Here is a 24,864-nt window from a genome sequence, read left to right on the forward strand (position 1 = left end):
AAAAGCTTTATGGAACATTGTGAAATTTTCTCTGAACAATAATGACTGAAGATTTCAGTCATCCAGAAAGTAGGTGTTACCGGCCTCAGACCTAGGGGAATCTGGGCAGGTACAAAACCACAGGCTGGATACCACTGTGGGTTGGAAAGAAGTGGCTTAGGCTTAGTTTGCAGAATTGTGGAGTGCATTCACCCTTTTTAATTTCATGCCATGCAAAACTTCCTGAAATAAATTATTAAATGAAAAAATATCCATTAATGCCTCTGACAGACAGAGCCTTCGAGCTAAGAATCATACAGAGGCCTGACACTTGAAAATATTGTATCTATAGACAAACTGAACTTAAATGTGATTGATTCACTTTTAGCAAATGTGAAATAAAATAAAAAAATTTAAATATAATTTATCCCTCTTTAGCACTATATAGTTGCATGTATGTATTACTATGTATGTATATTATCCATGTATTACTGAAGTTCTGATGTTGTATTCTTTGTTTTCAGGTTGAGTTTTTAAATAGTCAAAGTTCAAAGATTTTAAGTTGAAATTACTAAATGTGAACACAAAAGGGGAAAGCTGGGTCATTCATGTGACGAGGAAGTGATTCAGTTATGGTCATATGATTTCTTACTACAGAACATAACTGTCATCATTTTTGTTGAAACAGCATAGGATAGTTTAGCTCTTGATTCTACTGTATGTGCTGTCTTTGATTTCTTTTCTTGGCTTCTCTTGGTTTCCACTTCCCCAAATAAATTCTCTGATGCTTTCTCTTCCACCTCAGCAAATCTAAAACTAAGTCTTCATAAACACAGGAACGTCTTACGGTTACCATGTTTTTATAGAAACGTTCTCAGAATTCAAAATAAAGGGGTTGGCACTGATGTTTTATTCTCTGAATTTTAATTTACATAATGTTTCATGTACAGAGAGAGGTGTGGTATTGACTTGAATTTATTAAAATGTTAGTAGTGTGACCATTTTTACATTAGAAAATTATCATTTTGAGGTAAACAGTAAGATACCTTCACCCAAGTATGATGTACTCTAAATTAACATTTTTAGTTAATATGGTAATAAAAAGCCCTTGGTAATTTATATAATCAAAATATAAAACAGAGATCTCAGATCCCACCAGGGGAGTAAGAAAAAAAATACATAGCAGACTGAATAACACAATATCAAAACTTCCCTTTTGAATTTCAAATATTGCACAAAACAGTTTCGACTGCATGGGATTAAAAACAAGACATCTAAGACACAAGAGAAAAAATACACAACCTTGTGATATTAAAATGAATTGCTTCTTTCCCTATCATTATTATATGTTGGAGCACGTTGATAGTGATAATGAGTCCCTTTTATTATTGGTCAGCAGCAGACAAGTTCGGTCCCTTGTGAGCTCCCTGCTTCCAGCTCTCACATGACTGGGTAACTGGCAAGGCTGGCAATACCACATGCATTGTTACGGTTACGAGCCATCAGGACATACCCCTTCTTTCCCCAGTCTTCACCCCAACTTCAGAAGCAGAAAAAAAACACAGATGGATTAGGAGAAGACGCTAAAAGCACATTTATTTATTTTTAAACAACAATTTATTTTGAACAGATTTTCCTCACCTGTTCTTCACAATCCAGTACTTTTTGCCTTTCGGTGTGACTCCGTAACCAACAGCTAGCACTGCATGGTTGACATCATCCTTGTTGCAGTTGGGATCATAGTACACACCTAGAAATGGACATAATAAAGGTCAAGCTTTTAGTCTTCTTAGTAACCTTTATTTGAACACAAATCAGACAATATAGATGTAGATGTTAATTACCGCTTTTGTAGTAAAGGAAGCTGGACTGCATGGCATCTATACCCACTGACACAGGTCCCACCTTTGCCACAGCAGCAGTCAGTGCTCTCTCATTACCCTGAGGAATCTCTTTATACCCTTTACAACTGGCTGCTCTTGCTGAACTGTTGTAGGCACATTGCTGATCCTGCAGGGGGCAGTAGTGAGATGAAAAAAAATTATGACGTCATCAGGTAAATCATTGGTTGGCTGTGACCTTAATCCAATCATTTAAATGAATCATTGAAAAAAAAAAAAAAAATTATTTTCTTAGTGACACGAAAAAAGTCAGTTAGCATAAAGATGTGGTCACATTTACCGTGACTCGGCAAAATTTTGCAGGTAAAATACAGTCGTTAAAACAGGAATCAACACGATTGGAAGTTCCGCATGAGGGCGATAAAATTCCTAATGCAGATTACGCTCAAGTTGGTTATGTGAATTTGCTGTGCTGACCAACAGAAAGCTGCTTGGTTTAAAAGTGTGTGAACAGTGCTTCATATGTCGCTACATTCTTAGAACAAAAGGTTCTATACAGAACCTTAAAGGGTTCTTTTAGACACTTCATAGAACTTTTCAGGGTTTCTCATCTTTGGATCATTTTATGGATTTAGTTTAATTCAATTTTAATTCTTAATTTTAATTGAATTTTATGAATTAAAAATCTCATAAACATAAACTGAAATATCCATTAAATATTCATATCCATATCCATAAAACGTGAAACATAAAGAGGGAAAGTTATTCTGATAAAAAAAAAAAATATATGAGAGCACATGGATTTAAAAAAAGAATGATGTGCACAGATAAATTATTTATAATAAATACTGCAATATACCATAAAAAAAATAAGATTTGTCAATTTTGATTTCATGGTGTCTTTAAGGCTGACTAATACCGTTCCAACATAGGGGTAGCCCTCCTCTGAATCAATGCCTTGGTTGTCTGAGACGTATTTGAAAGCATTGGTCATGTATCCTCCACCACAGCCGTCATTTTCAGTCACACAGTCCACCAGGTTCTGAGGACTGAGGTCTACCAGTTGACCTTTGGTCTTCTTCAGCTGACCTTCCAAGGCCCCAACAGAGCTAAAGGCCCAGCATGAGCCGCATGAACCCTGAGGAGAGCAAGAGAAAAACAGCACTTTACTAAAAAAGCAGACTAAATTCTGATTTAAAACTATAAGCTTAATCGTTTTAACCACTAGATGGCGCCCAAGTACAATGATAACTGTAGTTGGTTTGAAATTTAAAAAGATGATTATAATGATAACCCTCATTCTGTGGGAAAAAGTTTGAAAGCACATTTCTTACAACCAGGAGTTAATGTGAGGAAGATGATTCTCAGAATGAAGAAATATTACTGGAATATTTTGTAATTTCCTCACTTGGTTCTTGACAGAAGTGACGTATCCCAGTTTACGGTAGTCAATTGATTTGGGCAACTTCTCCATTGTGTCACCAGGCACGAACGTGTTTGTTGAGTCCCGGTCCATGGGCATTTGGAGTCCCATCACATTCTCTGCCACTTCTTCTAATGTCTGCAGAGAGATAAGAATTGGACAAAAAGGATCACGCTTCTAATTCCTGATCAGTCCTCAAAAACGTTAACAAGTTAGATCTAGTTTCAGTAAACAGGCTTTTAAAATATATATTTTGTTGATGAAACATTCCTGTTGTCATAATCTTACTTATCTGCAAACAGGTTTAGCAAATAAGATAACAAAACAGCAAAACAATGTTGCAACTTAATCTTAAACTGGGCAGTTTCACACACATATACATACACACACATACACAGACATATATATATATATATATATATATATATATATACATATATATATACATATATATATACATACATACATACATACATATATATATATATATATATATGTATGGGTTAAATGTTTCACAGCAGTCAAATATTAGTATACCGATATACTTACCATATCTCCAAAATGGTTCATGCCCAGATCATAGGTATGAATCCCCAGTTCATACTCTTTGTTATGGGCCTCAATAAGCAGCATGTTCTTCTCCCAAATCGTCCGTCGAATAGACTCTTCATCCTGCCCACCATGAATGAAACACACGTGTAAATACTTGACACAAACAATGAGTAATACCAAATAAAATTATTACTGTAGAGCATGTAAAAACAAAGCCCCAACAGAAAGGGACCTAGCCAGTACATTTCAATCAATGTAGTCATAAAAACAAAAACGATACAAACTAGCTCACCAACCTAATTCAAGTCCCCCTGTGGTGAAAATCAAGCTTTTAATGTTGTTTATATGAATATGTGGTGTTTTTAATATGCTTTAACACAAACCATGTACAAATGCATGAATCCAAATAATTGCTGAGTATTTTCTCCTTAAAACTGCATTGAACCAAAGACAATCTCAAAAACACAGTTTGAAATCACTGGTGTTTCTGTCGTCACAAACAGCTGGTGTGAGTGAGTGGAGGCGGGACTAATTTGCATATTCATAGAACCTCGTATATTAAATGAGGCAAGGGTGTAGAGTTACATTCAAGTTATTTTAAGTCATAAAGAATTTTTTTTTTCAAGGAAAAACATTTAAATATAATTTTGGTGATCAAAGATGAGTTTTAAGGGATACAATTATTGACTACAGGGGAACTTTAATTCTTTTATCATCCCGAGGAAACAGAATTTGATCTTTTTTTTGTTAGTCTTTTTAGGATGCTACTCACCAGGCCATTGTACTCCCTCCTATGGGTGATTTTCCAGCTCTCCCATGCTTCATCCAGTGAGAGATTGTCCAGAGTGTGAGCTAGTCCACACCACACCACCAGGAGAATAGGAATTCCACCAAATGTATACATAGTGCCCTGAAAAACAGACATACAGCAGATGTGTAAACCCACTATATACTATAACATGCTCGTGCAACTTGCGTGCGTGTTAACCGTAAACCACATGCAAAAACGAAACCCCCACTGCAACCAATTTAGGTCAGTTTAGAGAAGTAAGGGTTGAGTGGTTATAGCCTATCCGATGAAGAAAATTACTGTCTACATTCACAAATAGCGTTAAAAGGTTAAAAGTTAAAAAGTTTCGTGAACAAAAAGAAAGCGAAAGTAGGCTATAGCAACAAAGCTGCACATAGAACTTCAAATGTTTCGATTTTTAATAGCCTATTTTACGAATGTTAAATCATATTAACAACGTTAACTCAATTTAAGATGATAAAAAATAAACTACAGAGTGACGATGAGGAACAGTTACCTGAATGATTTCCAGAAGTTCAGAACAAAAGATAGATGCTGGTTTAAAACTGGTTAGTCGACGAGACGGCGACCTTTTTATGTGCCGGAGTTTTGAGGAAGTTACTCTTGTTGCGGGAAAGGGAAGAAGTCACGCTGCATCTGGAATCGCTAAAACACCAGCCAAGAGCGATGATGTCAGGTGTCGAGTTACAGTTTTAGGAAAAGTGGGAAGTTGGGAATAGTGTATCCTACCAAGGTCGTGAAAAGGAGATTTAAAATGGAATGAAATTAAAATAAATGTAGGCTATCTAACACCACCACCACTAACAACAAGATAATATTTTAGAGATCCCTTAATCATTAACTAAACCTTACAGCTGCCAGATAGATATATCCATAATTTTACACAAATAAGAAGTTTTACATATTGAATTTTGTGCAGCGTTTCCTAAAGTTTTGGTAATTGCTTATATGTTGACGCCAGTTTTTTTCTTTTTGCCATTGATTTTCATTAGCATTATTTATACTTCTGCTGGGCTAGTCAGCTAGCCTACTAACAAAGGAAACAGTTCCATCCAGCTTTTCAGGCAATTACATTTCTGTTGGGGATCCTGCAAAAGTATGGATGTGGTGAAGTAGCCTAATGCACATTTTCTCATCTTAGTTCATAACCTTCTTCGGTAAGTTCATCTTCAGTCATCTCACATTTCCAGTAGGTCAGGTTTTTTTTTTTAGCTGGAAGAAGACATATGACTTCAAACTCAACTGATTTGATGGTATCAATAAATAGCACCTCTTTCTGAGCATCATTCTCATGTGGCCCTGTTAGCTTGTCATGAACATCTCCCCTTGTTAGTCAACAACCTGAGTTCCCTGCACAATGTGTCAGTGTATGAGGTCTACATGAAAATTGACCCATGATGTCCTGTAGGCATGCGGTCAGCACTAAGATATAAATGTATGTCGAGGGAAAGTCCCATTAGTGTTAGTTGCTCGTGCTATGTGCAGATTACTCACAAACATACAAGCAAATCCATAAATATCACAGGCCAAAAGCATCATAGCCTGCTGACATGGTGACAAGACTGAGCAGACTAAGAACTATTTCAGCTTTTGTATATGGGGAACAAAAAACATGTGCCAGATTTATTCAATCCACTTTAAACACTGACTGGATTAGTTAAATTTGCACAAATGTTTTGTGTAGCTGCTACTAATTTCAATTCATTGAGCACTACCCAACTGTAAAACACAGCACTTCTATGAACTCAACACTTTTTGTAGTGTAACAAGACTCTCTTCCTGTACCTTTTTCTGCATTTAAGTAAGATTAATGTACACTAAAAAGAAACTTTCGGATACTTCTGTGCATCTTGTTAAATATAATTTCTTTGGTCAAACACTGTTGAATTAATTTGATATTATTACATATTAACAATACCTGGAAGGAAGGATTGACTTTGACCCAGATACATTAAATGATTGAAGCATTTTTCAGTAATACACACCTGCTCATTCATGTGTTACAAAAAATTAGACTTTTTTTTTTTTTTTGTTAATCTGATCCTGATCAGAGCCTGTGATGGTGTGTGCGTGTTTAAAGTGTCGTTTTTCTAAAGCATTAAGGATTAAGCCTTATATTTCTAAACGTTTTGTGAGTGCAGATATTGTCGGTGTGAACAATTAAATTGTTGTGAAATAATTTCATGTACAATTAACATTATTTTTATTGTAATTATATAGAATTAAAAAGCTCTAGCGTCACAACTGTTGAGTCATGTTACACAGCAAAGATACCTCCCTCCGGTAGCTGTTGGCAGCAAACTCAACATCTGTTAACTATAACTTTGCATTCCAGTCTAACCACAGAGCTAAAGAAGCCCAGAATGCCTTGCTGCAGTCATATGTCTGTTCCCGTGACTATCACGAGACTTTTGCTTCAAAGTTTTTTTTGCAGATTATTGTTCAGAATGAGAACAACAGAACCATGCATCAAGCTTCCCTTTTCGTATACACTATTGTATATGGTTTATACACTACCAGTCAAAAGTTTGCACACAACTAGCTATATCTATTTTTTAACATTTGAGAGAAACAGTAAAGTCCTCAAAATTATGAAATAACAGAAATGCTTTACACTCTGGGCTTCTTTCAACCAAAATCATGAGGTGCATTCATGATTTAATATTAAATATATAAATATAATATTAGATATTTTAAATTTTAAATTTATTTTATTTTATTTTATTTTATTTTATTTTAGTAAAAAAAAATGCCTGCTGAGGCATTCCATTCATTAATCCCATCACTAGAGCTTGCTTTTGTTTTCCAGTGCCGCCACCATGATGCATAGATGTGCACATGCTGGGGATTAGAGTTGAGACACAGAGGGCCTGGCAAACTATACATTATTGTAGTCTTTGAAGAGCAAGAGCACATTCACAATTTCACAACTGTACCATCTGCCACGTGCACAGGGATCTGAGGGTTTGTGATGGCAGGATTTGACCAATACAAATCAGTGTGCAGCAACTCTAAGCCAAGGTCAGTACAGCATTTGTGAAGGCAGGTCAGAGAGAGTTGTGTAAATGGATAAACAGAAAAATAGAGAGAGAGAGAGAGAGAGAGAGAGAGAGAGAGAGAGAGAGAGAGAGAGAGAGAGAGAGAGAGAGATTCTGCTGGGAATGATGTAGATTTCAGAAGGTTGTGCTGGGATAGGAGATAAACATCCTTTTACAATCCTTTTTAAATATACAATAAACAAAAGCAAATAATCCCAATTCCTGGCTGAATACCAAGGCAGTGCTGCAGAAGACGTGTTAGAAAGGAGAAAACGCTCTGAATGAGAAGTAATTAATTAAAGGGCTCCCATGTAGCATTTTCTGACAAAGCAAACTAAGACAGTGGCAGACAGTAAGACATCTTTGGATATGATTAATGGAAAAGGTTTAATATTTTAAAGCTAAATATCTCCATAAATATCTAAAGATAGCTATGTCTGTTAAAAAACTGTACTTTTCTGTCAGCAGTTTCCAGAGAATGTCTGTTAAAAACTGAAAATACATCTGAGTTAAAAACACAGATAATCTGAAAACAACAACAACAAAAAACAGTAATTTCACTGTTAATTGCCTTTAACCATTTAAGTTCAAAAACTAATATTTATACTGTGTTAGTAATGTGGGTGCATTATTACTATTAACTTTTAGCATTACTATTAAATTATTATTAAATTAAATATTTTAATAATTACTATTAAAATTAATGCAAATCTAGTACACTAAATAAAGAATGAAAAAAAAAATAATAATAAACTAAACAATGCTACTTTGAGTATCTGAAACTCAACTGATTTAAACAGAGCAATTAAACCAAAATAAATCAATTTAACTAAAATATCTTGGAGTTAACCATAAGCTATAGCAATAACACATGCATGAGCTAATGTAACTATCACTGCATTGGCAACTACACAGTTACCGCCTTTAAATAAAGCAACATGCAGAACAACATCAACATGTTCTTTCTGTTCCGTCCTCAACCTAAACATAGGCTCTACTCTTCAGCACAATGATAACCTCACAAAACAAAAGAAACACTTTAAATCTCAACAGAACAGAACATTAAACACTAACAGATCTCCCTCATATTCAATAAGGGAGAGTTGAGCTAAATTTAAGTGTATTAATGACAAAACACTTTTTAATTAGTACAAAGACTTTGTGGAATCTGTGAATTAAACCACTTTATGATGATATCACCATAAAAAATAGCCAACATAACCTTATAAACTTTGAGTTTAGCTTCCTTCGAGAGAAAAAAGAGAGAAAAAGCTAACAATAAGACAAGGGTCAAGAGCCCAATTAAAGAGAACACCGATCACCATAATGGTGACTCCAAATGAAACATTTTCAGTAGCACATCTAAACCTATGTTAATTCTCAATAAGAACTTTTGTAGATGTATGGCAGAAATAAATTCAATCTGTCAATCAATACATTCATAGCTTTGGAACTGCAAGCTTAAGCCTAACATGCAAACATGCAAGGACAAACTTTCTGAAACAAACGTGCAACACATAACAACACACATAAACATTTTAAACCTTATTCCGCCCCCAGGCTTTTATCTCCGCGCCCGAAATCTAAACCATCTGTCCCAGTGTCTATATTATAGTATCTCTAGTTGATAACACTATAGTTAGACAGACAGTAACATGAAAAGACAAAGGGTTTGGTAAAATAGGCCAGTCTTGTTGTGATGGATTACTTTCGTGAAGTTTAAAGAACTTAGAGCTGCTTAATGAGGATAAAGGTGAATGCTTCCTATATTAGAGACTTTTCTGCACTCAGTCCCTTCTTTCATTTGAAATGTTTTCCCTCTAGTGGCCAGATTTAATTAAAATCCTACAGGCAATGTGGAGAGTGTCACTGTTCTCCCAAACCACTCTCTGCTATTCCAGTGCAGATCTGTTTCTATTTTACTTGCGCTATCCATGGATTGTAATATAAGTAAATAACCATGTGAAAACCTGTTGCCATTTAGGAACATCCTTACTATTATTGTGAACAAATGGCAATAGCATGACCTGCATGATTCATTGTTTTTTTTAGACTAAATATCACACCCCTGTTATTCATTTCATTTGTACACTGGTGCCAAAATTAACATTTATGGTTCATTGGCTGTACAATCCTTGTCATCCTTGCTAAAAAAATAGAATAAAATAAAGGATAACATATCATTTTTACATTAATGGTGCTGGTTAATGTTGTGTGATATCCATTAAAAAGGCACTGAAGTTAGTTAAGAATAAATGCATTCTGAATGTTATTATAATTATAATTATGTGGCTACTCATGGTTTTTTCATCATGAAGGGTAAAATCTAGCACAGAGTCTGATTAACCACAGAGATGTTTTAAGGCAAGTTATATAACATTGTTGCCTCTCCACAGATGGTGAACTCCGAACTTTGTGTATTATAAAATGAAGGTGATTGGCTGTTCTTAAAAATCATTTATTAAAAGCTATTTTATTTCCTGGGAGATCTGACCCTGATTAGAGGATCTTGTTTGCAGGCCTGCACACATCTGACTTAAAACCTTATGAAAACAAATAGTGTTATTTATCATTATCTTATCTGCACTGTACTTAGCAAACACCATAAAAATATAGTTATTTTAACCAAAAAGTATTAAAAAAAGAAAGAAAAACCTTATACAGTTAAAAAATATATATTATATTTTAAAAGACAATGAAAATTATTTTTTTACAAAAAATATTGTTAAATGTATTAAAAGTAAAAACTATGAATTATCTAATATACTGAGAGAATGTACAACATACAGTAGGCTATTTAACAAGGCAATATGCCTACATACTTTTACAGTGCAACATTTTAATATATAAGAGTAATAATTAATAGCAATAAATAATAGGCCTTTTTAAATAAGTAGGCTATATGCTACAAGTAGCCAAGTGATTGCATATTCATGTGGAAATGTGCATTCCCAGAATTCCCTGTGGAACCACTACAAAGCAAACAGAATTTATTTAAAATGTTGGTCGCCCATTTTTAGACAATTTATGTGCCCTGTTGCCTTTTAGTTGATGTATATAGCATGTTATGGCTAAATCTGAGTCGTTCCATAACTCTTGTAATATTGTCACATTACAGTAGCCTAAAGGTCTGTCAAGAATGCCAGGTTTTTACTTTTTTTTTATTTTATTTTTTTAAGTAGGCTAATTTCAGTTTTGGATTTTGTTCTCTTTTCTACAAAATACCAAGCAATTAAAACCAGTTTACCACAAAAAGTCACGCTGTGAGCATTTGTATCGAATAAATCGACTAAAGTAAACATGTGTCCCATGAGATGTTTTCAACCATCCACAAGCCACGAGTCTCACTCAGGCAACCATCTGCTGCTTTACCTAAATCCGGAGATTTGGCCAAGCCTCACAAATATCTATCATTCTCTCAGAGTGCCCTCACGAGTGTTATCCTTCATCAGCTCTGCTGAATAGACCAGTAAACACCGATCTGCTCTCTAAACCGCTGGGGTTTGGATGTTCACTCGTATTGAAACGGGCAGGTGGGAGTTGGAAGTTAGAGGAGCGAGTGCACAGGAGCGTCAGTACGGAGAACAGCCAACCTAAATTAAGGTTACAATTATCCTACTAGACTCCGGAGGGATGTGTCGTAGACAGGAGGAATTAATGAAGAAACAAAGCGATTAAAAACATTCGGGTCTTATCTCAAGACAGGCTCGTCGTCTTTCTGAGCACGATGTTAGAGGACATTGTGCAGAAGTGAGGAACTGCGAACCGACATGGACAAAGACTTGGAGAGCTATGAAATCGCTGCCATGCAGATAATGTGAGGGGAGCGGGTGAGTTTCGCTTTGTGTTTTGTTCTGATAGTTTACTTGGGTTACATTAAAAGTAATGTTTGTTTGGTGTTCTTCAAGGTTATGACTAATTTTGAAGTTAAAGTAAACATGTGGCTGAACAACAGACATTAAAGTTAAACGACTCTTGCTGTAGACTCTTGTTGTAATCACAATATGTGAGGAATTTCATTCTAACAGGTTTCCAATGTAAAGATGATATTGTGGATGTACATGGTCAATTTGATGTATTCTTACATAGGCTGTTTACGTTTCTTTAAAAACTAAAAAATATGATTCAAAATCATTTTCTTAAAATATCAGGTAGTGTGTAAAGCTGGAATAGTAAATTGAGTAGAGATGGATTGATGAATTAGACTCAATGACTCTAGATAGATAGATAGATAGATAGATAGATAGATAGATAGATAGATAGATAGATAGATAGATAGATAGATTGACCAATCAGACTTAATGACAGACAGACAGACAGACAGACAGATAGACAGATAGATAGATAGATAGATAGATAGATAGATAGATAGAATGACCAATCAGACTTAATGACAGATAGATAGACAGACAGATAGATAGATAGATAGATAGATAGATAGATAGATAGATAGATAGATAGATAGATGATTGCTTGATTGATTGATTGATTGACCAATTAGATTCAATGACTCTAGATAGATAGATAGATAGATAGATAGATAGATGATTGATTGACCAATTAGATTCAATGACTCTAGATAGATAGATAGATAGATAGATAGATAGATAGATAGATAGATTGACCAATCAGACTTAATGACAGACAGACAGACAGACAGATAGACAGATAGATAGATAGATAGATAGATAGATAGATAGATAGATAGACTGACCAATCAGACTTAATGACAGATAGATAGACAGACAGATAGATAGATAGATAGATAGATAGATAGATAGATAGATAGATAGATAGATAGATAGATAGATAGATAGATAGATGATTGCTTGATTGATTGATTGATTGACCAATTAGATTCAATGACTCTAGATAGATAGATAGATAGATAGATAGATAGATAGATAGATAGATAGATGATTGATTGACCAATTAGATTCAATGACTCTAGATAGATAGATAGATAGATAGATAGATAGATAGATAGATAGATAGATAGATAGATAGATGATTGATTGACCAATTAGATTCAATGACTCTAGATAGATAGATAGATAGATAGATAGATAGATAGATAGATAGATAGATAGATGATTGGATAGATAGATAGATAGATAGATAGATAGATAGATAGATAGATAGATAGATAGATAGATAGATAGATAGATGATTGGATAGATAGATAGATAGATAGATAGATAGATAGATAGATAGATAGATAGATAGATAGATAGATGATTGACTGACCAATTAAATTCAATGACTCTAGATAGATAGATAGATAGATAGATAGATAGATAGATAGATAGATAGATAGATAGATTGATTGATTGATTGATTGATTGACCAATTAGATTCAATGACAATAGATAGATAGATAGATAGATAGATAGATAGATAGATAGACAGACAGATAGATAGATAGATAGATAGATAGATGATTGATTGACTGACCAATTAAATTCACTGACTCTAGATAGATAGATAGATAGATAGATAGATAGATAGATAGATAGATAGATAGATAGATAGATAGATAGATAGATTAAGCCCAATTGACAGGGCCAGATTTTGTTTTGGAGGCAAACAACTAAAAATAGCAGTCAGGGGCACCAGTGGTCAGCTGGCATTGTGTGCAGCATTCGCATTCCCGCATGGTCACTGAGGTTTCAGAGGCCCCTGGCAGTCATGGCTGTCTTAATTAGAAATAATCAATCTGAGCAAGTTCTGTCTAATGAGATTTCAAACAGGATCCCACATCCGGCATGATGTGCAGCACTGTAAATTCCTGTCGTGCACTCGTGAACCAGCGCTGAAGGAGCGCAAGCTTTGGGGCCGGTCCAGACGAGCACTTTAATCAGAAGCGTTGTAATGCACAGCAGGGCCTGATTTATCACCAGTTGATGGGGCGGAGCGGTAAAAGCACTTACTTGATCACTGGTTTGTTTTGCTTGGTCACTCGACATTCTCATCATGCCCTCATATATCGGCATGTGATTTATGAGGTCTGCCGCTATGAAGTCATTTTGGAGTGGGGTTTAATATCACTGAACAGGTGCAGATGCCCTGTTTTGACCAGTTTTGTCTTTTTAATAATGCACAGCAGTTACCTTTGAACTAAATTTGAGATTTGTGGCCCTGATAAGTCCGCCTCACATTGTGAGCATCATCCTGGTTCTTTGTGTAATCCTGCTGCCCTAAAACGGACCTATTTAGGACCGCTTAGACAGTGAACTATCCAGGCCACCATATTATGAACCTGCTAATGGGTGTCCTGTATTACAGCACACAGCCAGATGAAAAGATCTCACTGGTGAACTTTCCCTACAGACCAGACCCATCTTTTTTTTTTTTTGTAAAGAATGTTTCATTTAAGAGCTGGATCTGTGACCCTGGATGGTAGGCAATCTGTCAGCACTACTGGGTTTCAGTGCCAATTGATGGATTAAAATCTATGGACGTCTAATACATGGGCGAAGCAGATTCTGTGCTTTTCACAGATGACATATGAGCTTAAACCACGTTCATATGTGTGAACTCTCACAATCACACAAAAAATCAATGGACTCATACTTGATTTATGCTCTCTGCTTCAAGACATGTTGCATCAATGGAATGAAATCTGAATCCAGGCCCTCACTAAACAATCTATCTACTGAATTTCAGATGCTTTTGGCGCTGCATGTTTCACAGGTTTATGTATACAGTATAAATGCATATGTTTGTAATCTTTTGTCTTTTAAAATGAACAATTAACTTGTGCAATGCACATATGCAGTGACCTAGTTACATTAATGCATTCAGTTTAGCCTGAGGTGACCTCGTTTGTGTGTCCTTGAAAAGTTACTGTTAAAGTCATTTTAAAACACTCATGCACATACAGTATGTGTGTTGCCTTCTGGCAGGCAGTAACATGCGAGATGATGGTCTTGTGTTCATTTTTCCATAGATACATTTATTTTGCATTACATTTTAATGTCTTTGGGTTACACAATGTACACGCACTGAATGAAGTGACCAGCACAAAGCTGAATTATCATAATCTGTCCTTCAGACTGTTGTTATCCCAGCGTGACCTCTCTCAACTGCTCCACATAATCATGAAAAACAGTGAAAGCATGAACATTCATATTTGTTTGACCAAGTAAAATATACATAACATATTAGATATTGTTTTCTGTGCTAAATACCTATAGCAATTATTTGTCTATAATTGAGTGATTTTTTAAATAGTTTTATTTCTGATTTCTGGCGCAAATTTAAATAATGATTATATTACAATAACAAGACATACGTATAAAAATACACAATAACAATACAAATGTTTAAATTCAAAAATAATAATTTCAAGGGATGCACTGAGATAATCATGTTCATGTTATGGCTGATAAAAGATAAATGTTACAATGTCAAAACACAATTTGATATTTAATACTTTTTTGTCTAAATAAATAAACCTAAAAACTAAACCTAAACATTTTAAATGCTACAAGTAGATTTAGGCATCACAAAATTATAATGTACAGTATATGAAAATCAAATTAAAAATTATTTTTTTTAAAGTGTTATTAAATGTTTTTAAAGTTGAACTTAAAGTGAGCATTAGATGATGGCAAAGGCAATCTAAATGTAAAAATAGGGGAAATGAGCAGGCTCATTATCTGTAAAAAAGAAGTCGTTAACCATAATTCAATCAATAGTTTAATAATTAAACTAGTAGTGTGCATGGTGGTTTGCTGTTCCCAGGGAAACTGTAATCTGATAAGGTGTTAATGGCGTTGTACACAAAAACAAGACACTGGCAAACAACCACCACTAAGGCAGCAAAATCAGCCACACTTTAACAGAGGCTGAGACTATAAATGCTTGTTTTATATGCTACACATTCAAACACACAACGGATATGTTTTTTAAACTTTCAGCAAAGGTGGATTACAGAAGGATGAGCAGAAGCGTCTTGTAAATTCACTGTGGGCTTGAAATGCAAACACTTTGAGGAAGCATCTGTGTTTTGTGCATCCAAGTGTGAACCTCACCTTCTCTGTAATATTTATTTTTCCATTCCCCGGGCAAGCTCGAAAGGGAACAAATACTCCATGTCCTGAAGATCTGTCATCATATCCCATAGCTAAACAACACCTGTTTCTGAAAGCTTTGAATACTTGCGTTCATTCCCATGGCTTTATTCTGTGGCGGGGTTGGAAGGCCAGGGGCCATAAACAGCCTCTTACTCACTTTGATGCAATTGTTGCTGTGAAGAACTGATGTGAGGAATTCTAATTGGAGATTGGAGAGTGGCTCAGGGTAGTTTCCCCCCGGCTGGGACGAGAATAGCACGGGCTCCAAGAGGCAGGTGAACCACATTCCCTGGCTGCACTCAGAGGTTAGAGGTCATGCTAAACATGCAGGTTGGAGACCTCTGATATTGTCCTGAAACTTTAGACACTGTTGTAAGGTAAAATAAAGGGTAAAAATAAAATATCTTGTGGTTTTGGCTGACATTTTGTGAATATCCTGTAATGTTGAAAGTTAATTTTCATTTTAAAATGGCTGGATTCCCTCATCCTTTTGCCCTGCGCATCCCTCCCTTGACCTTTCACAGTAAAATACACAGTTAAACTGTTATAAGTTATCTTACTGTTATAAGCCCTTCTGCATGCCTAGAGCCAGTGAAGTGCAAATTGGAGTCTGTCTGCAGAGGCTTTAAGTGTTGTGTTTACTAATGGAGTCAGGGGAAAAGCTACAGCAGCAGTGGAAAGCTTTTGCCCCCCGTTTATAGTATCTGGCAGACGTCCATGTCAGTTATTGTAACCTAATGAAGCCTGTCTGACCCTGATGAGTTTTGACTGTTGATGTGAAAGTATGAAAATCAGGCCTGAAATGAGAAAAACAACACATTATTCTGGTGTGTTCAGCTTAGTGAGGGCTGGCTAACTGTGATGACATTGCATCAGATCGACAAGGGCACACTCGATGTTTGGCAGAGTGTTGATTGTTAGATAAGAGCATTGCCAAAACTGGAATGTAGGACGGTCCTGTATGTGATTATGCAAAAGTTTTACTATGAGACATCTTATTGGGTTTGGGCCACAAATTTTAATTTTAACAATGTTAATGAAAAATATATAAACATGTTTTATGTGCATGGTTTAAAGGAGTGGTATAATGCCCTTTTCACAAGATATAAAATAAGTCTTTGGTGTCCCCAGAGTGTGTATGTGAAGTTTTAGCTCAAAATACCCCACAGATATTTTTATACAGCATGTTAAAGTTGTCACTTTTTGAGGGTGAGAAAAAACGCACCGTTTTCGTGTGTGCCCCCTTTAAATGCAAATGAGCTGCTGCTCCTGGCACAGAGGGCGGAGCTTCAACAGCTTGTGTCCTTTTACCTCACACAGACATGCACTGGAAATTTCAAAAACTTTTAGACTTTTATGTCATAATTATCCATCATAGAGACTCAAGATGAAGTGACAACATAGACAACATTTCTGAATGGTTAGTGGGTGAATTTGTGTAGCTTATGTGTAGTTATCCTCTAGTCATTGATTAGCATATTCTATCTTGATAATCTATAAATCGCGTTCCTGGGGGCGGGGTTTATTTAAATTTTAGGGTTAGTGATGTCACTAACCCGGGAGGAATGTCTTGTAGTCCTTACCAGCCTTTGTTGTAGTCCTTAAAAAGCAATTTCTTTAAAAGAAAATATCTCTCTTTGCTTTGAACTTTGAGCATATATATATATATATATATATATATATATATATATATATATATATATATATATATATATATATATATATTAACTAAAATATGGATATTTTACATTTTATTTATTTTAAACCACAAATACAAATAAAGGCATAGGAAAACGGTTTTACTATGAGGCTTCTTGGGTTTGGGCCAACAAAAAGTAATATATAAAAATATGAATAAAATATAAACCATTTATTTTAACCATAAATACTATATATAGAGATTTTGTACAGAACAAGAATAATATTTTTAATTGAAAGCAATCTCAAAGCCAGCTGTCGAGATGTTTTAGCATTAAAATCATGAGATCAAAATCACTTATGCTAAGTTTTCTTGCTCTTATTAATAGCAATCAAGATGAGCTTAGTTGTCAGACAGTGTGAAAATGCCATATAGGCAAGCAGCAAGACACAGAGCAAGAGTTTTGTCACCTCCATGTTCAGATCTCCTACACCTGCTGCACTGTGTCTTTCACAAGACGACAGAGAGGGATTCACACCCTCAATTTGTGTAAGCCAGGCTCTCTGCTGTGTGGAAAACCAATATGGTGTCAAAACAGCCAAGCCAATAGTGATTCTCTCTCCCTCCTTTGGCTAGATACGGCATTATGAGTCAGCTTAGTTGGCCAGTATAAGGCCTTTGTGAGGAGACTGGGGACGACACTGAACTGGAGAACTCAGGGAAACAAGTCAACCTCATTTTAAATGTTTTTTAGCAGGAACAGGTTCAAAATAGAAGCTTTGTGTGTAAACAGGAGAACAAGAGAATGCCAGACCAATGTGAATAGGCTATATTAAGCAAGCAAGCAGTGGGAGAGGTGTAATGCAAGGCTGGTAGGACTTTGTCACGACAAGGTAGGAGTTTGTACCCATTTCATTCAGTTCATTCGTATGCAAAGTATACTGTACCAGAAATTTGTACAAATACTGTGAATAACTATGACATATTAAGCATTTTAATTCCAGTTTAGTTTTTTATATATAGATTTTTTATGTATTTAAAAACAGGTCTGCTACTGTGATATTTTAGAGATGCATTTTCTGCTAAAAACAAAAATAGCTTTTTTACAGTTCTCATACAGGGAGTAAATATCAGGCATGGAGGCACTATGAAATGAAATAATATTCCCCTAAATGCTTTTCCAATTAGTAGGACAAACATTTTCATCTCAAACCGATTTATAAAGAGTTTGCTATTTCCCAGCATGCTCTGCAGCATTATACAACTTTATTAATTTAAGGTTTGGGGGTTTTAATGGTGCTGTTGTTTTTTAAATGTGTTTTAAAGCTAATTTTTGTACTTTAAAGGGATAGATTACCCAAAAAATGAAAAATTCTGTCATAATTTACTCACCTTCATGTAATTCTAAACCTGTAAGAGTTTCTTTCTTCTGTTAAACACAAAAGAAGATATTTTGAAGAACTGGTCCACATTGACTTCCATAGTATATATTTTTTTCCATACTATGGAAGTCAATGGGGACCAGCAGCTGTTTGGTTACCCACATTCTTCTTTTGTGTTCAACAGAAGAAATAAACTCATACAGGTTTAGAACAACTTGAGGGAGAGTAAATGATGACAACATTTTCATTTTTGGGTGAACTATCCCTTTAAGTAGTTTGTTAATTGTCACCTTTACTGAGGTTTATGTGTGAAGTATTGAGGTTGTATATAATAAATTGAAGCATCTTTATGATGCAAAATGTTTTCTGAGGCAAAGACTCGCAAGCTGTCTTTCCCTTTAGAGGTGATTCATGAATAAAAACTGTGCATGATAAAGATAAATAAAAAATTCTTGTGCTGCTTATTGACATTTGACAGGAGACATTTAACGTTCAGTGAACAAACAAATCCAAATAGGCTAAATTACTGAGGATAATTGCACTTATTGAAAGAACAAATCTCATTCTCATCTCAATCCATCACGTTACCTTGATTTCCTTTTTCAGTACAAAGCTAAACATCCTAGGTGTGTATGGTTCTCTCAAAACCCACATTGCTATAATATTTTGTTTCCTTTTTCCTTTTTACAGTGCAGTTTTACCTTAATTCAGTGCATGTATGTTCAGATAATGAATTACTCTTGATTTAGACTGCATGTTGAATTCATATATTATTGTGCAGTCCAGTGTTTTTCTCTGGGCTTTGATGGGTCGTTTGGCTCAGCTCAGTCCATTAAACTGAAGCAGAGTCAACGTCTGTCCATGTTGAGTGGGTAATTCCTAATTTGTGTCTAGGTCTCTGCACCTGCACCCTGTGACATGAGGTTAAGCTGGACTATAGTGAAAGTGCCCTGCACACACACCTGTCCTCTCACATCAGACCCTCTAGAGATGTAAATGCAGAGGGCTGGAGCGAAATAAGCATGTTACCGTGCAGCTGTCACCTGTCTCATCATTTTTATTTTCTGTCAGGGTTATGTTTAGGTCTGTTTAGTTTTGTATTCAGTCAGTTATTTGTTCCCGTTTTGCCAGTGTTCTGTGTTCCCTAGTTAGTTTCCTTATTGGTTTCTACACACAGTTCTTTCTGTTCAGTGTTCGGTATCGTTTACGTTTATGTTTAAGTGTGGTTAGACTTGTTATATCTTCTGTGGTTTTCCTGAAGTGATTGTTGAGTTTATTAAATACTATTTCCTTGAATCTCATTGTGCCGTGCGGCGTGCGTGTTAAGCCACACCGAATCGTTACATTTCCCTAATGAGTGTGCATTTAAATCACACACATACATTTTGCTGTCTCGTACAAAAACATGTCTAGAATGTTCCACTGTTGTCCTTCATCAGAATTGGATGAAAAGCTGTTCTACAACTTCAGTTGTGTCTGGATCAGTCGGTCTGTCTAAAAGCAGAGGATTAAAGAGATTGTTAGCACAAATCATCATAAATCATTCTCAATATTTTTTGCTGTTTTTTTCTCTTCTCTCTGCTTTAGGCTTTTGGAAGTGTGACATAACGTCTAAATGTGACTAAATGCATCTCCAACGAACACTGAGCCCGACATAGATACCATCCTGAAAATATCTGGTTATGAGAACTGGCACTACAAAAGTCCCTTGGTAAGTATAACTACACAAATAAAAAATATGAGTTATGGGTAAAGCTGCAACGTTTGTCTTCTAATTCAATAATTTGACATCTATAGCTCTTGAAAATGCTTATTTGAGATGCAGAATAATACTTAGTAGTACTTACAATAGTACTGTTCCGTTGTGATTGATCAAGATGCATTTGGGTCAATAACAAAACACTCATTTTCATTTTTTTTTTATATCTATTAATTTATTCAAAAAACATTATTAAAAAAATAAAAAAGAAACATTATGCAAATGCATCTCATACATACAATTACTTCTCTTCTATGATGAGCATATTTTCAATTTCTGAATTAAAATGAACACTGATATTTTGGGAAGAGATAAAGTCAGATATGTCAGGGTAATAAAACGTGATGAAAATAATGTCATAATGAAAAAAAGCCTAATTAAAATAATAAAATTCTTGAAAAGAAAACCTTATATAATCTATTGCTATTCATTCTTAGAAAAAATATTTTAACAAAACTGATTCAATACTTATTAACAGTTTTTTAACTTTGATTAATATATTTAAAAACATTTTTGAAAATAGCGAATTAAATCAATGATTTTTTTTTTTTTTTTAATTTAATGACTTGTGTGACCATCAAGTATTCCTTTCCTAAACTTCTTCAGTGATTCAAAAGGTTTTTCAAAACCCCATGAAACCAACAAGAATACACAGATTACAACTTTATGATTTTAAAAAGATTTTTCCTTATTGTGGACACACTTATATGTCATTTTCGTTTTTGCAGGAAGGAGGTAAGATGTTCATGGATCTGTGTGGCCAGCGGGGCGCATGGACAGTCCTGCTGCTGTGGTGCCTAAACCTATCAGCTGCTGACCTCACCTGCCCGCAGAAATGCACTTGTTACCGTGACACGTTGGAGGTCAACTGCTCCTCAAGACACCTGACGGGTGTGCCTGAGGGGTTACCCAACAATGCCAAACGCTTAGACCTTTCAAGAAACCAACTGAAAACGCTGGCTAGGCGTCAGTTCTCCGGCCTGTCAAAGCTTGAGGACCTGGACCTGAGTGAGAACATCATCTCCATGATTGAGGTGGAAACATTTCAGGGGCTGAAGAACCTGCGATACTTGAGGATAAAGAACAACCGCCTGAAGATCCTCCCGGTCGGGGTCTTCTCCGGCCTCTCCAACCTTCAGCGTTTGGACATCAGTGAGAATGAGATCCTGGTTTTCCTGGATTACACATTCCGGGACATGACTAACTTACAGCAGCTCGATGCAGGAGAAAACGACCTGGTGTTTATCTCGCAGAGGGCTTTTGTTGGGCTGCAGGCGCTGAAGGAGCTGAACGTGGACCGCAGCAATCTGACCTCCATCCCCACTGAGGCTCTGTCGCAGCTTCAGAACTTGACCAAGCTGCGCCTGCGCAAGCTGACCATAAGCGTGTTGCCCAACAATGCCTTTCGCCGACTGCACCAGCTGCGCACATTGCAGATCCTCCATTGGCCTTCTCTCGAGACGTTACATAGCAACAGCCTGGTTGGTCTCAACCTTACCACTTTAGTTTTAAGCAACTGTAACCTTAGCTCTGTACCTTACGCTCCACTGCGCCATCTCGCTTACCTGCGGTACCTCGACCTGTCCTACAACCCCATCACCTCCATACAAGGCAACTTGCTGGGGGAGCTTCTGCGGCTGCAAGAGTTGCACCTGGTAGGCGGGAGCCTGCTACGTATTGAGCCGGCTGCCTTCAGGGGTCTGGCCCACTTTCGTCTGCTCAATGTGTCCTCAAATCGTCTGACGACATTGGAAGAAAGTGTCTTCCACTCGGTAGGGAACTTGCAGACACTGCGGTTGGACAGAAACCCGTTGGCTTGTGACTGCAGGCTACTCTGGGTCGTGCGACGACGTCGGAGACTGGATTTCGACGGCCGCCAACCCACCTGTTCGGCTCAGAATCAGCACAAGAAGGCGTTTCGCGACTTTTCCGAGGCTGATCTTCCGGTTATATTTACGTGCAGACGAGCGCAGATTCTGGACCGCCAGCTGCAGGATGCGAGTGTGTTGGAGGGTGTGAGCATACGGTTTGACTGCAGAGCCGAGGGCTATCCGTCGCCTTCTATTACCTGGCTGTCAGCCCAGCAGACTGCACTTAGCTCTGTCGGGAGAGTACGAGTGCTTGCTAATGGAAGTTTAGAAGTGCGTTATGCCCAAGTACAAGACAGTGGAACGTATCTGTGCACTGCAGCTAATGCAGCGGGGAACGACAGCATCTCCGTGAGTCTGCAAGTGGAGGGGCTCCCACAAAACCGCACCGCATCGTATTTCTCAGAAGAGGGATGGATGGAAACTTCATTGCCTCCTTCTACTAACTCCTCCACACGGGTGTCAAGTCCTTACCCGTTTGATGCTAAAACTCTCATCATTGCTACCACCATGGGATTTCTCTCTTTCCTCAGCTCTGTGGCGATCTGTTTCGTGTTTATGTTCTTCTGGAGTCAGAGCAAAGGACAGATAAAACACACCGCCACTATAGACTTTGTCCCACGATCATCCATGGGTGGAGGTGGAGATGGTGGGGACACTGGGAGATTCACAATGAAGCTTATTTGAGCTGGTCATGGTAACAATTAGTTGAGCCTTTAAAACTGTAGTAACTCTTAAAGTTGCAGCTTGCCATCACAGCAAGGTACAAAGCCTTATGATAACATATTTTGCAAGCCTGATTGACTTTCATGTAAATAGGTACAGTATAGTAACTTATCTTTATAATAATCTCATTCATATTTTGACATTAATGTAAGTAGGTTTAACTTCTCTTTTTTAATAATATTTTAGCTGAAAAGTTAGATTATTATCAAATTTAAGATAAGTAAGGTAGTATTGTGGCTTGAGCAATTCCAAAGTCTGAAGATAAACAACAAACAAATTTTCTTACTGTCCGATAGTAATAATTCATTTTTATAAAATATTAATAATAATAATAATAATTAATAAAATACTTCATAAATAAAAATTAGATATAACTTTTATTTACTATTAACTATTATTAATAGTAAATTGTATTTAAAATAGTTTTAAAAATGTAACTACATTTATTTACTAAATTAAAATATATATATACACACACAATCACACATAGTATAGTGACTAATAAATAATTAAGCAACTGTTGGATATTATTTGGGTGTGCCCTCGATTTGGTTTGTCATTTTTTTAGGCTCACAGCTCTTAGTATAATGAATAAAATCTCTTCCTTTGTAAGGCCTCAGGCACAGTTAGCCTTTAGAGATATTCATTTCACTGCCAAATTAAACCAGAACACGCCGTGCGATGATGCATTTCACAACAGTTACAATGCAGTTTTAGAAATTGTAACATTGTTGCACAAGTGTATATGCAAAAGACTGACAAAAACCCATAGATCTATATATGTCTTAACAGCCTAACATCTATTGTAGTTTGTAGAAATTAAAACATTGCAACAGGAAATAAAAGAATTTAACTAATAATAAATTTTTTAAAGTTAAGGATTTTAAATGGACTGCTGTATTATATATTGTGTGTGATATTGTACATTACAGATGTTATATTTATAGGTTGCAGTAAGATTACAAAAACTTTGCAAGGTCATTCTTTTTTTCATTTTTTTTTAAATAAACATCATCAAGTGATGTTATGCCATGCCAGTGACTCTTATGGCTATGCACAAATGGCTATGTCATGATTGCACACACACATGGTTATTTACCTAAGATGCTTTGCAATTTATGTAATATATACAAGTTATATTTCCACATTTTGATGTTTTTGCTAATGCATTTGTAAGTTATAATATTTTGCATTGGATCATTAAAGACTATGCAAGTCTGCCTGTTCAGAAAACCATCTTGTCTCACTATTTTTACTCCACGGAGTTCCATTTTAAACCTCCTCATTAAAAATTCAAGCACATTTCTAGGTAAATTTCTGAGTCCTGAAAGTCGGAACAATTTAGATACTGTGATCATATCCCTTTGTTACTCTGGTGCATGCAGTGTAAAATTGTCCAGATGTAAGCTCCATCTGTTTCATCAAGGCAGCGCCTATAACCTTGAGTGGCTGCAGTTTTTCTTTAGCTCATCTGATTGTGGAGGATAAATGACATGAGATGTAAGAGAGAAGAATCTGCATCAGTCACTGTCTTGTTTGTTAAATTGAGAAATGATCGTCTCCTGCTGCCTCTCATCTGATTACCTACGATTAATGTTTGATTTTACAGAATTTATGCCTTTCATTCAGTCTAATAACAAAGTCAAATTGATACGTGATAGGTATGTTTTATTACACTGATGACGGATTATTGTGCGGGGAACTCGCAGTGGTGTTTTAGTCAGGCTGTCGTTTAGTTGGACAGACAGTTCTCAAGCTTTAACTGGAT

General features: G+C 36.1%; 2 protein-coding genes across 2 annotated transcripts; one reads left to right on the plus strand and one right to left on the minus strand.

Annotated features, from left to right (window-relative positions):
• Window positions 1–866: 866 nt before the first annotated feature.
• LOC311067936 (cathepsin K-like) lies at window positions 867–5,424 on the minus strand. Its single transcript, XM_084090085.1, has 8 exons — window positions 5,103–5,424; window positions 4,568–4,705; window positions 3,793–3,915; window positions 3,229–3,381; window positions 2,740–2,958; window positions 1,824–1,989; window positions 1,621–1,729; window positions 867–1,519 (listed from the first exon to the last, which is right to left on the minus strand). Exons 2-8 carry the CDS (start codon window positions 4,697–4,699, stop codon window positions 1,420–1,422), a joined length of 1,002 nt encoding a protein of 333 aa, XP_083946211.1. The 5' UTR covers window positions 4,700–4,705; window positions 5,103–5,424; the 3' UTR covers window positions 867–1,419.
• Window positions 5,425–10,986: 5,562 nt separating this feature from the next.
• On the plus strand, window positions 10,987–24,332 carry lingo4b (leucine rich repeat and Ig domain containing 4b). The gene is made up of 3 exons (XM_084088283.1): window positions 10,987–11,474; window positions 20,331–20,454; window positions 21,231–24,332. Exon 3 carries the CDS (start codon window positions 21,243–21,245, stop codon window positions 23,055–23,057), a length of 1,815 nt encoding a protein of 604 aa, XP_083944409.1. The 5' UTR covers window positions 10,987–11,474; window positions 20,331–20,454; window positions 21,231–21,242; the 3' UTR covers window positions 23,058–24,332.
• The last annotated feature ends 532 nt before the right edge of the window (window positions 24,333–24,864 follow it).

Source organism: Abramis brama, assembly GCF_963993115.1.
Source record: "Abramis brama genome assembly, chromosome: 17".
NCBI classification, from domain to species: domain Eukaryota; kingdom Metazoa; phylum Chordata; class Actinopteri; order Cypriniformes; family Leuciscidae; genus Abramis; species Abramis brama.